This window comes from Triturus cristatus, chromosome 10 (assembly GCF_964204655.1).
Source record: "Triturus cristatus chromosome 10, aTriCri1.1, whole genome shotgun sequence".
NCBI classification, from domain to species: Eukaryota; Metazoa; Chordata; class Amphibia; order Caudata; family Salamandridae; genus Triturus; species Triturus cristatus.
In genome coordinates, this window is record NC_140593.1 from 959,927,565 (window position 1) to 959,945,182 (window position 17,618).

Sequence of the window (17,618 nt, forward strand, 5' to 3'; positions counted from 1 at the left end):
CCCTGACCCTAATCCCTACCTGCCTTTGTGCTACTGTAACTAACCAACCTCTAATCTAAACGTATCCTACCTGGTTACCCTTTCCCTGCTCACAAACTACCAACATATAACAAAAAACTACAGCCAATCCCGGCCAACTGTCAACCACCCCGCCACACAGAAAAAGGGGAGTGTAGGCGGAGACACCGCCTCCCCCTTTTTCTGCCCCCCACCCCAACAGCCTCACTCCCCTCTCAACGCTGGTAAACACCCAGCAACCTGGCCAACACCTCCCTCAATTCCAAAAGGTACAAGTCCATACCGAGCCGGGACAAGTGGACCCCATCATCTCAGAAAAAGTCCGGCGTGTCATACCGAATATCCTTATGCGCAATCCTGCAAATCCCTGACTGCCGACAAAATCTCACCATTTCGGCATTCAACTTATGCCTGGCCTTGTCCACCGGACCCGGATTGACCGCCCCTCTCCAAACCCTGCGAGGAACAAACTCAGTCCATACAATGGAACACCCAGCCCACTGAGCTTTAATCAAAGCCAAGTCCCTTTTCATGAAATGCATAAGTGCCAAGCCCGACCATGTCGTTCTCCCCTAAGTGTAGTACCAGCATATCCGGGCACCTACCAGCCACCAAAATCCCGTTGAGAACATGTAATAGCTCGTTCCACCGCATACCGCTCCTACCCTGCCAACCAACCAAAAATAAATCTTTATTAAACCCCAAACTTTCCCCAAAGTAGCTTGAGCGGGCCTGGAATTGTGCCCGTTTCACAAAAGAATGGCCGACCATCCAAATGGACATCTCCCTGGCGAGGGGACCCATCACCGAACCTGCAACGAGAAACAGGAATGAACAACAGGAAAAAATTGAACAAACACGCTATAACCCCCCAGGTACGCTGCGCACATAACGCTGATAGCAATCCGAAGACCACCTGCCTAACCTCATAATGTCCCCTCGCTCCCAGCCTCTAGAGTGAGCCTCTGAAGCTGCACCAATCCGAAAAGAATGCGTTCCAAAATCCCTCCCGTCGATCCCCAGCCTACCCAGTGCTTTCCCCAGTACCACTGAAAGCTGGGAAGCCTTGACGCACCGACAGTCCCCAGGTCCAAAGACCAAACCCTCCAAAGCCCCGGAAAAAGACCTCCACCTCAAACCCCACTGAAAAGGACAAACTTGCGAAGTTAGCCCCTTTTGCAAAGATACCCATTTTCCCCTGCCCCTCTGATCCGTCTTCGCCTTCCTCAGCCATATGTGAACCTTATCTGCACTAAAAGAAACCTCCCTCCAAGACAAGCCCTGCTCCCCTTTAGTCCCTAACAACTCCGAGATCCGAAAGGCCCCGAAAAACATCCAGGACATTAGCGTGGAGAAAAGTGTCACTTCCCCCCATCAAAACACAACCCAGGCAACACCCCAATCACCCCTTCCAACAGCTCCCATGACACAGGATTCCGCACCCGGGTAGTGCGCCCACATTCCCGCGCCCAACCCTCCAAAATACGTGCTCCAAGTTCCCCCCGCGGAGGGGGCGTAGCCCCACAACAATTTCCCGACAAAAGCAATTCCCGCTAGCTTGCCTCCATCGTGACTTTTGTAAGACCCCTTTCCACCAAGTCCAAGATAAACTGAATAACATCCTCCTGTCTAGCTGCCAAAGAGGCCCGCCGCCGTGCACCGGAACGTAAAAATTCCTCCCATGCCGCCCGATACGCTGTCTTCGTGGAGTGGGCTAAGGAGCCTAGAACCAGTTGCAACATCCTGTGTTGCCTACATACCACAGCTGGTGCGGCATTCTGGTCGGGGTCCTGTCTGCGTCCTTGGCAAGCCCACGGAATCTCCCCCACTGTGAACGAGACAAAGCATCCGCAATGTCATTGTCCACACCTGGCACATGCACCGCGCGAAAAGCAATATCATGCTTCAAGCACCCCAATACGAAAATCCTCAAGAACTTCAGGACCTGTTCATCTCTGGCAGACTGTCGATTGACAATGTGCACCACCGCCATATTGTCAATTCTGAAAGTGACCTTCTTGTGCGCAAAAAGTTCCCCCCAAAGCGTGATTGCCACCACCAGGGAGAAATACTCCAAAAAGGCTATGCTCCTGCCCCCTTCCAACCACTCCTCCGGCCAATGTTTGGCACACCACCTCCCTTGCCAGTAAAGACCAAAACCAGTACTCCCTGCCGCGTCCGTAAATATTTGTACGTCCCACACCATGTCCGCCTCCCTCATCAAAGGTATCCCGTTGAAATGTTGCAAGAAAAACTGCCACATCCTCAAGTCCTCCCGCACCCCGCCAGACAGACGTACATGATGATGTGGAGGCCTGTGCCCCGCCAATGCCCTACACAGTCGCCTAAAAAACGTCCTCCCTACTCTGACCACCCGACAGGTGAAATTGAGGTGACCCAGCAGTACTTGGATGTCTTTAACCATGATCTTTGGTTTTGCCAACATGATTTCCAGCAGCCCCAACATTTGCTGCTTTTTGTCTGCAGGAAGGCATGCCTCCATCAACCGTGAATCCAATTCAATTCCTAAAAAGGCAAGGGCCGTGCTGGGTCCCATAGTCTTCTCCGGTGCCAACGGCACGCCCAGTTCCCTCATGATCTCATTGAAACTGTCCAGAGCCCTCTAGATAGTGCGTAACTCCTTGGTGACCCGTCCGTTCCGTAAACAACCATTGTAGGAACATGCTGAAACATTCCAAAAGCACGCATGACATAGAGCAGCCCATCGGCAATGCTTTGTCCACGTACCAGTGACCGCCAAATTGGATGCCCAAAAGATCCCAGTCATCAGGGTGAACTGGAAGCAGCCGGAAAGCCGACTTTATGTCGCACTTTGCCATTTTTGCTGTTGCGCCCGCGGTCACCACCAGTGACATGGCTACGTCAACAGATGAATAGGATACTGTGGCCTCCTGTTCGTCGATGAAATCATTCACCGAACCCCCTTCCGGCCACGACAAATGCTGAATGAGGCGAAACTGACCCTGCTCTTTTTTAGGCACCACTCCAATGGGTGACACAATTAAATTTTGCAACGGCCCTCACGCACTTCCTTATTGAGCTTGTCTTGCACTACCTGATAGGGTGCTCTCTCGCCGATTTTAGATTGTCCGCCCACCTCCTCACCCATGGAACCTCGTACCTCAGTCTGAAACCCTCTAGAAACCCCAGTCGCCACCGCTCCGCAGCCTCCCTCTCTGGATACCCTTGCAAGGCTGCCAGCAAATTATCCACATTAACTGGAGTACGTGCCCTTTGGCCCAGGCCCCTTAGCCCCTCGATCCCCTCCTGGCTGCTGCTGCTGACCCCCTGCCTTAAAAACTCCCGACTGCCACTGCTGTGAGCCCTGCAACTGCCCCTGTCCGCCCCAACAATTGACCAACGCGTGACGTCCTCCACATCCGGAGCAATCGTGCCAGAAACGGCAGTACTCCCGGGTGCACAAGCCTTTATTATAATCCTAGCAAGCCCCTTTTGCCCCTGCCTGCCCCCTGCCTGCTCCCCCCACACCCCCCGCGGGTGGGGCCTCCTCAAAAGAGCCGATACACAAGCGGGAGCCCGCTGGCCGTAAAGATGGTTTTGCCAAACCCAGCTAGCCCCATCGTATGCTGCCACAAATCCGTATCTACCTCTCCCCATTCCGCCTCCGGGTCCCACGCCATGCGTGCCAGGAACTCTTCATCGTACTGCGCCCAGGCGTAGCCGCCCCCGTAATCTGCGCCTTCCTGATCACATCCATGTATTTAAACATGGCCACTGAACTCTTCGGGAATTTTTCGCAATACACACTAGCGTAAATGAGAAACGCTGCTGTCCAATTCTCAATCGTCAACGGCACCTTAGGCCGTTTAGCCAACTCAAATTCCTCTTCTTTCGAACCCTCTTTTGCCCTCACCTCCCTATGGAGGAGTTTAAGCATCTCCACATATTCCCCTTTCCAAATCCGTTCCTTGGTGGACAACATCAAATGAGCGCCCAACGGTTTGGTAACCCCCATGTATGGCAAACGTTTTATTTTCACCTCCTTACTCTCCAATTTGGTCGCCCTTCCCCCATCTGGCTGTCCGCCGTCACCTTCTTGTCTGTCATGATCTCCATGTCTCTGGCTGCCTTACCTGACCCTTTGCCCGCACTCTAACCTGACTCCTCAGTTCCTACCCCCACATCCACCACATAAGCACCCTTGCTCAACCTACCCCCAACCCCCTCCTCTCTGTCAGCCCCACCCACACCCACGGACACCATCACAGGACGCCCGAGCAAAGACCGTTTACCTGGCGCCAAGGACTCCGTCCGCCGTTCCACCCTGCGTCCTGGCCGAGGGGCCGAGCTGGCCTCCCATCTCGATGTCCAACCCGTGGGCAGCGCCTGGCGTCGTGACACCTGGAAGACACTAGACACAACATTACTCGCCCCCCCACACTCCCTCCTCTTCAACATCCCACACCTCTCCTTCTTCCATACTATCGTCCTCATAATCAAGCTCCTCCTGCCTCACACCCCCAGCGCTCCCCGCTGGTGGTGCAGAATGAACACTACGAGAAAAACAAAACTCCTCTTCAGCGTTGCTCCGTCGTCCGCATTGTCCCCCGGGGCGTTGCGACCCCGTTGGTGGTGGGGCCGGCGAGCCCGTCCCGGGCCTACTTATGCCAGCCACGCCGGGATCCCCCGCCGGTACTGGGTATGCCGCCCGAGGCTCCACCCTCCCTTCTCCTTGGTGCCACTGGGCCGCTCCCAGCCCTACCAAGTCTGGCACCCAGCAATGCTCAGGTCGTCGGTCCACTGCCTGCAACAAAAAAGGACGGTCTGGTGTGCTGGGCCTACCTCTCTTCTGCCTCCCATCCCATCCCCTCTTACTTGCGCCCAAAGTGCTAGCTACCCAAGCCCGCCCCACTGCACTCAGATCTACCACTTCCTCAACGTCCCCCACCTCATCTTCCCCCTCACTCCACTCCAAAAACCCTGCCCCAGATCCCCCCGAAAACTCGGCCCCACCTCCTCCTCCTCTGCATCACACCCCAATTCCCTCCGCACCCCCCACTACCTAAACGCACCGAAAGGACTTCACCCCCCTCCCACAAACCCAGGACCCACACTCAGACCAAACCCCTCCAACTTCCTATTCCCCTGCACCCTAGACACCCCTTCTGACCACGACGAGAAAATGTCCAGGCCCGCCCAGTCCCGCTCGCTCCCTTCTGACTCTATCAACAAAGGGGAATCCCCCCTTCCGCCCCACCCCCCTCCTGCCCGGCCCCAACCCCCATACCCACTTGACCCGTGGAGCCCACAACCCCTGCCCCAAGAGCCTGCACCACACCAGACCCCCCACCCCTCCTCCCAGCAGCCAGAGAGGCCTGCTCACCCCCAACACCTACCTCCTCCGTGTATTCCTCGCCCACTTGGCTCCCCAGCCCCCCCTTGCCTCCAACTGGACTGCCTGCCCTGGCCTCATACTGGTGGCCGCTCTCCTAGCATACAAGCGGCCCCTCTCTGTATGAGACCTCGGAGGGGAGCCACGCAACGCGCTCCCCCTTCGGGCTCTCATTCCAGCCTCAGCCTTAGTCCCCGGACACTTCCCCTTTCCCCCCCGCCCCTCCGCAGCATTCCGGGCAGCACTTTTCATTACCGCGCTGCCCTGCTGCAACTCCGCCTGCAAACCGGCAGGGGCCGCTCCGCTATTATCCACGCTGCCCCCACCGGAAAGCATCTCTTCCGCAACCTTCGTCGGGGCCGCTCCCCTGGCATACGAGCGGCCCCCAATGGATCGCCTACCCGGCGGGGAGACGCCACACGCGCTCCCCCGCCAAGCCACACTGCCTTGCCTACCGCCACTAACCAACGCCCCCACCCCCGCACTTCCTGCGACAACGCCCGCCGCCTCACTGACACCAAGGGCCGCGCTCCTGACATACGCGCAGCCCCCGGCACTCACCTTGGACATACCGGCTTTCCGGGGGGGCGAGCAAGCCACGACTGCGACCGCCACCCCAGCCGACGCACGCCTCACCGGGCGCGGGGCCATCGACACGTCAGGGATCACCAGATCCATACGCCCAGCCTCGCTAAGAAGCCTCAGTGCTTCAAGTATGCGATAATCGCCACCAGCCATCTTTAATCCACTGCTAGTAAACGACGTGCAACCACCAAGCAAAAGCTCCACTAAGTCTGACAAAAAACCTGTCTGACACTGCGCTCCCAGCCACCAGGTCACCAAACCTAAAATGGTGGCTGGGAAAGCGTGAAAATCGGTTAAATGCCCCTTGGGCTACATCCCAAATATTGGGCCACAATTGAGCTAGTCCCAATGTAGCCCAAAAATATACAAAATGACCGCGCGCCGGCCAATCCCCCCCTTTCCCAATCTGCCCGGGGGGCAGACCTCGCCGTGCTCGGCTGCCCCCCAAGCCCCCATTGTATTACACTAGAGTTGCCTGATTGGCTTTTTATATATTTCACCAAATGAATTATTACATATGTTATTGTGAGCAATATGCAATGTGTTCTTTACTGTAGAACTCAACCTACTCATTTCCTTTGTTTTGTTGAACAGCAACTGGCTGCAGACCCAGGTGAAAGGTCATTCTGTGGCTAGAGCTTTACAATGCTGGGAGCGGAGTCTCTCTGAAAACAACAAAACGGTCAAGGCACCTGCTCGCGGCTGCTCCTTTCACTTGATCGACAACTGCCCGTGGCCCCAGTGCAACCCAACCTGCCCGGCCCTGCACGACCCCATCACAGGAAAAGAAATAAGCATCAGGCAAGTTCTGCAGAAGAAGGACGCCGATTATCACAGGAAGGGTTCTGAAATGCAAGCGGATCACAACTCTCTGGTGGAGATGTTCTGTAATGACGGCTAAAAGAAGACTGCTGCTATCTCTGTGCATTAAACGTTGCTCTTCCGGTCACGTGAAAGTATGCGATATCAAGGAAAGGTCAAAGGGCTTCATTAGAATTTGGGTAAAGATTGGGCACACTGAAGCGTTAGAAGTGCTTTGGTGATCACGTGATTTCTGTTCCCGGTCCTGGTTTGCATCGCACCGCTGCTGGAACCCATTTTTTTTTCTTTGAAATTTCCGTAAAAAAGCCTCTATTGAGGCCTGGCCGTGGTTATTAAATGAGTGAATTCAAGCCCAAGTCTCAGCCCAATACCTTTATAGGCAAAATAGTGGAATAAAAATGAGTAGGGAATGTTGTAGGCTCCATCTGCACAGGATAGTGTGAGGATATATTTGTAACGTTCATTCTTGAATATATTCACTTTATGCGAATAATCAGTCTAGCTATGGTCTTTTACAGTATTTAAAATAAGTAAATATACAGAAAATAAAAGTAGCCAAATTTGTAACACGCTCACAGCAGGCAGAAATTAATGAGTAAAAATAACTGAAAATAGTTTTTCATCTTTTTTTTAGATATTTAAGATAGTCTCTTTGATTACTTGCTACTTAAATGTACGTTGTAAATATACACTTTGGGGCAGATTTATGACTTCTGGCGCATCTCTGCTAATCAGCAGAGATGCGCCAGAAGAGTTGCGGCGCATCTGCCCATCCGTGCGCCACCACTGATGGGCCACATTTATAATGCGGCGCACCGTGGCACTCGGATGGGCAGATGCGTGACGCATTCCCCTGTCGGAAAGGCGGCGCATTGCTGGAGTTGCGTCGCAAGCGCGACGCAGCTCCGGCAAGGCTCGGGGGTGCCCTATCCGTAACATGCTGCGTCAATCCTTACGCATGCTTCAAGCAGGCGCAGGGTTTTGACGCAGCATGGCCTTAAAAGTGACTGAGTGAAATCTACAAGATTTCACTCAGCCACTTTTAGGAGGCGTCCCTGCGCCGGAACGCCCCCCCGTGCCAGAACGCCTGCTTCTGGCGCAGGGCTTTACAACGTGACGCATCTCCCAGATGCGTCACATTGTAAATACCCCGCAGCATGGCGCTGGTTGTGCGCCGCCGCTGTGTCACAAAAGTGATGCAACGGCGGCGTAAAACAGGCGCAAGGGGCTTGTAAATCTGCCCCTTTATGTATGAAAAGTTAAACAATTCTTCTGAAGGAATAATTAGGTGGATGTATGACGTGGTCATAGGCTAGAATATCAAATTAATCAATAGTCTAAAGTTTTTTTTGCCAAGCCCCCTTGAGTAAAATAATTCACTCTCCATCCAAACAACAAAACATTCTCACAAATCTAATGGAAATATTAAAATAGCGCTAGGGCTTAAGAGCATTTTCTAAAATAAATGCAGAAATAAAAAATGATACTTTGTAGTGATTTTCAAATTTTTAATACATTAATTAAATATCAGGTATTATGCAGGTGAGCCAAGTATTTAAATTGAGAAATTAGGGTGGGCTTCCTGAAAAAAAGCCCCAAAACTACATTCTCTGTTATTGTTTTAATCACAATAAATACAGTAAAGGTGACTAAAAATATATGGTAAGCGAAGGAGCTTAAATGTGTTTCAGACTTTGGTGGAGAAGGGAAGAGATTTTTTTGGCAAATCTCATGGACATTGTTACTTTTCATCATCTCATATTAAATATTTAAGATTTCAGACATTGCATTGATGGTAGTTTTCCCCATAAAAAACACACATTTGCCATGCACACTATCAAAAAGCTATTGCTTTTCAAAGATGATATGAAATGGCTGAGAAAGTTCCAGTCCTCTGTTTCTGGAGCAGGCTTGCACTGCCTGAATTTCCCATTGTGTCCCAGCATATCTTGCCTCACAGTTTGAAAAGTACCACACTGTACTGGGCAACGTAGCAGTACTTTGGGTGTACTTTTGATACAAAAGGCTGCCTGCAGTTTGCATTGTCTTTTTAGCATCTGGCTAAATGCAGCTTTGGCCAGTGTTCTGGAGATAAATAATACAGGCTGAGCCTCGGCATAGGGTGGATGGTTGCACCAACATTGACTATTGTGCCTCTGGCTATGGTGATTTTCCATTTAGTTATTTGACGCCCTTGGTATTCGGCACCACTACATGCCTACTGTGTGCATTGGAAGCAAGATGTGTTGTCTCTAATATTGCTTGTTTACAGTCTGTTTATGTTGGTACCTCCCCATAATATCTTTTAAACTAGTGACAAATGGGACGCCTGCTTTTTTTATTTCGTCCCTAAGCCTAATATAGTAAAGTGTGTCCTTGTTTGGGTTCAATATGATTCCTAATCCAAAAAATGGCCAAATGTATACAGGTTTTTCGAGATGATGTATTTATATATATGTAAGTAAATATTTTGTATATTTATGATTATATGAATTTAGTTATGTTGTATAGAGACATCTCATTTGGGCTTTGTAACTGAGAACCAGTGGTTTTTATCAGAGTTACATATAAAAAAAGTATTTTAAAGCAAAAAATGTGTCAGATTTTTTTGCCCAAAGCTATTATGTAGTATGAAGTAGCATTTTTAACAGCAAAAACATTGCGTGTAAGGACATGTGGAGTGAAATGGTGTGAAAGGCTGTTTTTGGGATCAGTAAACCTGAACGAATTTCTAATCGCAAGGGAAGGGGGAAGGACTGAGTTTCTGACATAAATACTAAGGGGCAGATTTACAAGCCCCTTGCGCCACTTTTGCGTCATTTTTAACATGGAAAAAATGACGCAAAAGTGGCGGAAGGGGCTTGTAAATCTGGCCCTAAGTAGGCATAATGCACACCATTTCAGTGTGGCTGGTGGCCCACACTCCCATAATAAGGATCGCAAGGGGAGGGGTGTCCTCCGAGAACATTTAGAAAAACTGGACACAGTTGTGCATGTCAGAACACAATTTTCTATAAACTGGCTAAAAGTCTTAAGGTGCTGAAGTATTTCAATACTTTGGGCCACATGTACCAAAAAGTCAGTTTGCAATTTCCTAATTGCGAAGCTTTGCGATTCTCAATTGGGAAATCACAAACAGCTATGAATACAAATGTCTCAGACACTGTTTCCGATTCCCACTGGGTCACAAATGGACCTGCCTCATCAATATTCATGCGGCAGGTCGCAATTTGTGACCCTTTAGGAATGGCTACAATCACAGGGATGGTGGCCTGCTGGTGACATTTGCGAATGGGTTACCGCCTCCTGTACGGAGTTGGTAAATTATGAATGTTTCGCAACCACATTCCAGTCGCAAAATATTAATACATATGCGTTATTCGGTATTAGGAAGGGACGCCCTAAACACGTCCCTTTCTAATACCAAATCGCAAAAGCAAAATGAGATTCGGTAACAAGTTACTGAGTCACATTTTGCCTTTTTTACATGGCAAAATGCATTTTACGGATCACAAACGGCCCACGGCTTTAGCTCAACCCCTTCACTGATCTGCTTTACAGGCATTTTATTGGGGAGCAGTTGTGCCCATCCCGCCTATCTCAGGCAGGCTAACACAACTGCAACTCATTTCTCATAAGTGAGAAAAACTATGTTAAACTAGAACCCTTTCCAAATGTGGTACTAGGAAGGGTTATACTTTGTGAACACTCTAACAAATGCAATAGGAAGAACTTTTATATTGTGAACTCCATGACAAGCGTGTTAACATGGAGCTGTTCATTATTTAACGACTCACACAGACCTCTAGTAAAAATGGACTAAAGTTGCCTGGTATTCATTTAAATTGTATGTTTAATATTTACTGGTGTGTGAATTAAAGTGCTTGTTTAAAGTGACAACACTGGCTGGATATTGATTTATGAAGTGTTATTATGTGCGCGCAGAGTTCTGAGGGCCTTATTTACAACGAATTAACGCAGCACTGTACCGCCAGCCACTTGGCTGCGCTGCAAGCGTTAATTCCAAAGTACAGGGATGCATCATATCTACAATGATATGACAGAACCTTTTATCCTTCCCTGCGCTGGTGCACAATTGGCTGCCATGTGTTGACGCAGGCACCCTTGCACCATTGTGCAAGCATGCCTGCGTCATGGGGAGGATTGTTTATGTGCAGGAAAGTGTCCCTTCCTGCAAATAAACAATCTGAAATGGTGTTTTTCGACTTCTATGTGTGCTGCATTAGCAGACATACAAGTTGCAAAACGTAATTTCTGTACTGATTGTTTATGTGTAGAAAGGGACACCTTCCGGCACATAAACAATCACAAGAGGTGATTTCTTCTTGTTATGTGTGCTGCAGAAGGCAGCCCGCATAGAAAGAGGGGAAAACGAGGATAAATTAATACATTTCTCCTCCCTACACCTCCCCTGGGGAAGCATAGCATTCTGATGCATTTCCAGGTTTACGATTTCTCATAAATCTGGAAATGTGTCAGGTTCCATGGGTTTTGAATGGGAACACCCACAGCATCACCAATTAAATGCCCCTTTCACGCAAAGTGCTGCGTGTAAAGGGACTGTGTTTACAAGGACAGGAAAAGACATGCAGGGTGGATTTCGTGCCATTGTAAATATGGGGCATCAAGATGCGCTGCCGGTGCATCCCAAAAAGGGATCGACCGGCAGCGCAAGGGTCTTGTAAATAAGCCCCTAATTTTCTAGCCCACAAATCATTCCTGAGTAAGCGTTGGACTGCTCTGACTCAGTACTAACGAGGTCAGGTACCAAAGGGCTGTAAGAGACAAACAGGGTCTGCAGTGGTGTGGTATGCGATGGCGCCTACTCGTGTGTACGTGCGCGTGAATTAATTGCCAGTAGGAGATGGTGCCACAGGCGGGGGAAATAACCCTGAACCCCGAAAAGGATACAAGGTCACTGAATAATTAGTACAAGTGGCCTGTGCACACGTGATTAGAATCTGCAGCACAAATGCTTTATATCTACAGTACAAGCAAACATTTACACAACAATATAACAGTAATCCAGTGATGTGTTGTTTCTTTGTTTAATGAAGATCGGATGCCCAGCCGACACGTGTTTCGTCAGGGTAAAGACCCATGACTTCTTCAGGGCAAAAAAATGTACAATGGCATGTTATGTTATGTTACAGGAATTTATAAAGCGCACGTATACCCGGGGGTGTCTTGGCGCTAGACATAACAGTGACACAATACTGCCTTGCCCCTAATGCTGAAAGAGCCAAGTTTTCAGTTGTTTCCTGAAAATCGTCAAGGAGCTGGCATTCCTGAGAAAAAAGGGAAGGGTGTTCCACAGTTTAGACGCTACGTAAAAGAAACTGCGTCCACCCCAGTGGGCTTTGAAGATTCTTGGGACAGCAAGTAATCGAGCTCTAGTGGACCGCAGCTGTCTGGTGGGACAATACCAAGAAAAATGATCCTGTAGGAAGGACGGACCAATGCCATGCAAGGCCTTAAAAACTATGCACAAGGCTTTGAAATCGATGCGCTGGGGTACAGGAAGCCAGTGAAGATTATGGATTTCATTGGCGACTGAGTGATGTTTAGGGATATCCAGTATGAGACAAGCTGCTGAGTTCTGAATCATCTGTAGTTTGCGCAGGTGTTGCTTCTGGGCGTTAAGGAACAAACCATTGCAATAGTCCAGCCTGGATGAGATAAGGCAAGAGACTACTGTTCTCTTGGTGTGATTGAGGATGTAAGGAAAGATTTTCCTATTTTTTTTAATGAGGAAATGCGATGCCGACACTACCGCATTAGTGTGGTGATGGAAAGTGAGTTTAGCATCCATAAGCACACCCAGGTTCTTTACCTTAACCACCGGATTGGGCGGGGAGCCCAACTCGACAGGCCACCACAGATCTTTCCAGGGGGGCTGCACACTGCCGAAGATCAAGACTTCCGTTTTACTGGAGTTGAGTCTCAGGCAGTGTGCTGTCATCCACTTATTAATTGCACTCATGCAACTCCTGAACTGCGCGGCCGGAGATTGTTGGGATTTGCAAGCTGCCACCACAATCTGGGTGTCATCAGCATAGGTGGTCAGGCTGAAACCAAATTCCCGAATAAGGGGCGCTAGTTCAGAGACGTATATATTGAATAGAGTGGGGCTCAGAGAGCTACCCTGCGGGACACCACATGGAAGGGTGTAAGGATTTGATTTGAGACCATCCATGGATACGGTGGATCTTCGATCAGTGAGAAAGGAGGCTATAAGTGCTCGTGCTGTATCTCCTAATCCTAGCCTTTCCAAACATCTCTGCAGAAGGCGATGATCCACCGTATCAAACACCGCAGAGAGATCGAGGAGCACCAAAGCTGCTGCACCTCCACCGTCCATAACTGCCCTGATCTCCTTGGAGGCTTTAATCAATGCCAACTCCGTGCTATGATCCTTGCGAAAGCCAAATTGGGTGTGATCCAATAGGCCATTGGCATTGATAAATAGGGACAATTGGTCGTTCATTATTTTGTCCACTATCTTTGCTGGCAGCGGCAGTCTGGCAATGGGCCGATAGTTGGTGGGGTTGGTCGCATCAAGAGTTGTTTTTTTTAGTTAAGGTAGAATGGATGTCTGCTTCCAGCTAATCGGGAAAACACCGGAGGAGAACATCAGGTTAAAAATATCGGTGAGTTGAGGACTCACCGAGTTTGCCAGTTCTTGATAGACCCTCGGGGGGCAGGGGTCTAGAGGTGAGCCGGATTTAGCTAGGAGGACATAGTTTCTCACTGTGTCTATCGAGATTGCAGAAAACACAAATGGTGGGTGCTTGTTAATGCTTGGGCTGTTTGGGCATAATAATGGGCTAGAATCAGAAACCTCCCTAAAAGCATTAAAGATGTCTAAAACCTTGGATTTAAAAACCTCGGCCACCTCGTTGCAGAATTCCTGGTTGACCCTCCTGCCTGAGTTAATGGGTGTCGAGAGCTTATTAATTACTGCAAACAGTTCTTTGGAGGAGTTGGCAGCAGACTCGATCTGAGAGGTGAAATATCTTTTTTTTTCAGATATAAGAAGTTTTTTATATTTTGATAATGCTGTTTTGTATGCTAATTTCTGTGGCTCATCATAGTTTATCCGCCACCGTCGTTCTAAACGACGACAGTGCTGTTTTTCTAGGCGGAGACAATCGGAGAACCAGGGGGCGGAAGGTGTAGACCTGTTAGCTGAGAGAGTTCTTTGTGGGACTGAAGCATTCACTGCATCCAGTATCCAATTAGTGTAGCTATCCACGGCCAGGTCTGCCTGATCCTGTAGGGAGGGATAGGAGCTTTCTAATAGAGCATTAAAGGACAGTAAGTCTACTTTGTTCCATGCTAGCCCAGCAGAAGCAAAACGTTTACTAGCAACCTCCTTACCTTCACTGGGAATGGGGAGCGTGAATTTAATTAGGGAATGGTCTGACCAAATTAAAGGAAGCGTTTCCTTGATCATAAGACCCTGAGCTGAGGAGAACACGCCATCTAGTGTGTGCCCAGCTGTATGTGTGGGGGATTGCACCAGTTGAGAGAGTCCAAAGGAACCAAGGCTATCCAATAGCTCTGCAGTGTCTTTGTTACCTGCATCCTCTAAATGAAAGTTAAAATCCCCAAGAATGGTGAAATCGGAGTTTAAAATAACTGATTCAAATAGACTGTCCAAGTTAGTTAAAAACGTAGTGCGAGGGCCAGGTGGGCGGTAGAGAAGAATTCCCTTAAATGTTAGTTTGGAATGAAGTGTGAGCGAGAAGTGGAGGCCTTCATAGAGGGGGGAGGAGATGGAATGATGAGCTGCCGGGAACTGATCCCTGAGAATAATGGCAACCCCACCCCCACGCTTAGCAGACCTATCTTCTCTGATAGCTTTGTATCCCGTAGGTATGGCTGTGATAAAGTCGGGATCAGATGCCACATCAGCCCAGGTCTCTGTTACGAATAATATGTCTAGGGCCAAGCAATCTATCATATGAGCAATTTCATATTTGTGCTTGCCCAAGGACCTAGCATTGATGAGTCCGCCTTGAAAAACAGGCTGGACTTGTGCCAAGGTCTCCTCTAGTCGCTCATGAGCACGAAATGCCATCACCGGCATGGTGTAAGACATTAATCCATGCTTCAAATTTAATGTATATCTTAGGCGACAATTGTGACTAATGTGCAACAATCACCCGGAGTGACAAATCCAAAGCATTTGAGAACATAATGAAATGAAAACACTATAGATCTGTAAATCACAAGGGAGCCCATGGAGTGTCAGTGTGTTGTATAATAATATGTATAAACAACTATAAATTATTATTAATATTACCACAAAAATCATTGTTTAACAGATTGCGTTATGTACAAAGCACGAGTACTGGTCTTCATTGGTTAGATCATATTGATGCAGACAATATGATACTATGATTCTCTGTACATTAACCCTAGGTATAAAGCATTTTAAAATAGTCTAGGAACAGCAGGGAAAGCGGAAATGGATAAACACCAGCGTGGTGTAGGAAAGAACAAAGTAAAGAGCAAGAAAAACAGTTTCAATACAAAGGAGTTGCCAATTATCAGATATCCAAGGTTAAATGGCTCGCTGGTTTATTCCCTGAATAATTACAGAGCAGCAATAGTTAATAAATCTGAGGCAAAAACTGTTGATGCGTGAAAGAGGAAGAATTCATGACTACACAGAAGCAGTGGGCAGCCATAAAAACTGCTGCTTGGGAACACAATGAATGCACACATTATCACCATGTCACATACAGAGCAGCACTATTTGTTTGAATACAAAGAACCATGTAGAAACAACAGTAGAATGGTCATCATAAGTGAATGGGAGCAGTCGGCAGACACATACACTGCTCCAAAGGTAAACAATAGAATCACAAAAATGCCAAGGTGCAGGATTATACAATATCTGGTGAAGAGCGCAAGGTGGATTAACAATAGGTATATAAGTCATAGCGTCCTTGTCCGGTCGTGCAAATGCTAGTGTGTGCAGGTTCGTGCTGTACATGGTATTAGTTGCCTAGAAAATATTGTAGCTCATGGTCTGTGTTGAGTCCAAGCTCAACTGCTTTCATACGCATGATCCAGGTCGCTTCTGCGCGGCGTAATGTCAGTTCCCTGTCCCCGCCCCTGTGGTGAGTTGTGATTTGTTAAATTCCAAAGAATATAAGTTGTTTATGTGGACCTTGTTCCTTGCAAATTTTGGCATGGGTAGCCATGGGGTATCTGACATCACCTTGCTTTAGTGCCCGTGCGTGTTTGCTAATGCGATCCTTAAGCATCCGAATGGTGCTCCCCACATATAGTTTTCCGCATTTACATACAATTATGTATACCACAAAGCGCGTCAAACAGATGATGTTATGTTTAATCTGATATTGCCTCCCGCCCGGGCCACGGAATTCTTTGGTGTTGTGTAAAGCCCGTCTACAGACACCACAGCTCCCACATTTATGGAAGCCTAGTGTGCGTTTGGTGAGCCAGTCATTTTCCCTGGTGGTTTTGGGGACAGTGGGACTTAGGATAGTTCTCAATGTGGTGCCCCTCCTATATGTGACGAGTGGCCTGCATAATGTGAATGTTTCTATGGACTTATCTGCTCTTAAAATGTTCCTATGTTTGTGCATACTCTTAGTCAAAACGTCTGCTTTCTCAATGTGATTAGTGATGAGTCTCACGGGTTGTGTAGATGTGTTCCTGCTCTCCTTCTCTTTTAAAGTCTCTTTACGAGGAAGACTCAAGATACGTCTTTCCGCCTTGTCCAGGGTGGTTTGCTGGCTTTGAACCTCTTTTTCATTGTGTATAGGCAGGAGCTAAACTCTGTGGGCCCGATTCATAGAATTAACTTAAGACAAAATCCTAAACTTACTACTTTTGGTATTCACAGAATGCACTTACTACTTTTGCGATTCACAGAATAAACTTACTACTTTTGGTATTCACAGAATGGATTTACGACTACTAACTTTACGTCCGCACTCGGGCCGGAAATTCAGGCCCGGAGGCGGGACTTCCGGGCAGGAGGTGGAGCTTCCGGCCCAGAGGTGGGGATTCCGGCCAGTGGCGGAGATTTAGCCATGGCCAAAATCTCCACCTCTGGGCCGGAAGCTCCGCCTCTGGCCCAGAAGCCCCACCTCCGGCCCGGAAGCTCCGCCTCCCGGCCGGAATTTCCGGCCCGAGTGCGGACGTAAAGTTAGTAGTCGTAAATCCATTCTGTGAATACCAAAAGTAGTAAGTTTATTCTGTGAATCGCAAAAGTATACGTTCATTCTGTGAATACCAGAAGTAGTAAGTGCATTCTGTGAATACCAAAATGGTACTAAGTTTAGGATTTTGTCTTAAGTTTGTTCGGTGAATCGGGCCCTGTATCCTGACTGCAGTTTCTCCTTCCTCTGGTGAATTCCCCAGAGGGGATGGCCTTGATTTGATGTGTAGGGTTTTTGCTTGTCGCATGCAGAACAGCATTGCATGCAGTGGGCTTACGGTACAGTCTGCTATGTATTGACCCCTCCTGGATGTAGAGTTCCACGTCCAAGAACAGTAGGTGTGTCCTACTGTGTTGATGGGTGAATTGTACCCCTAATGTGTTGGTGTCTAAGTATTGGTATAACTCTTGTAGTTCCAACTCCGTTCCTGACCAAAGTAGCAGACAATCATCTATATACCTGCCCCAATAGACAATGTATTGGTTAAATGGACTGCCCTTATCACTCCAGATCCATTTTGCATCGAAATACCCCATGAAGAGTTTAGCAAAAGAGGGTGAAAATTTGGAGCCCATGGATACTCCTCGTATTTGCTT

General features: G+C 48.4%; 1 protein-coding gene and 1 long non-coding RNA gene across 2 annotated transcripts in view; one reads left to right on the top strand and one right to left on the bottom strand.

The window, feature by feature from the left end:
• The window catches only part of LOC146796326 (palmitoleoyl-protein carboxylesterase notum2-like), an 81,184-nt gene extending 74,004 nt beyond the window's left edge, over window positions 1–7,180 (top strand). Inside the window, exon 13 of the mRNA XM_085628851.1 lies at window positions 6,572–7,180. Coding sequence (XP_085484977.1) covers window positions 6,572–6,878 — 307 coding nt within the window. The 3' untranslated portion in view covers window positions 6,879–7,180. The remainder of the gene's footprint in view (window positions 1–6,571) is intronic.
• Window positions 1–17,618, bottom strand: part of LOC146796325 (uncharacterized) — a 213,774-nt gene that overhangs the window by 192,353 nt on the left and 3,803 nt on the right. The window lies entirely within an intron of this gene.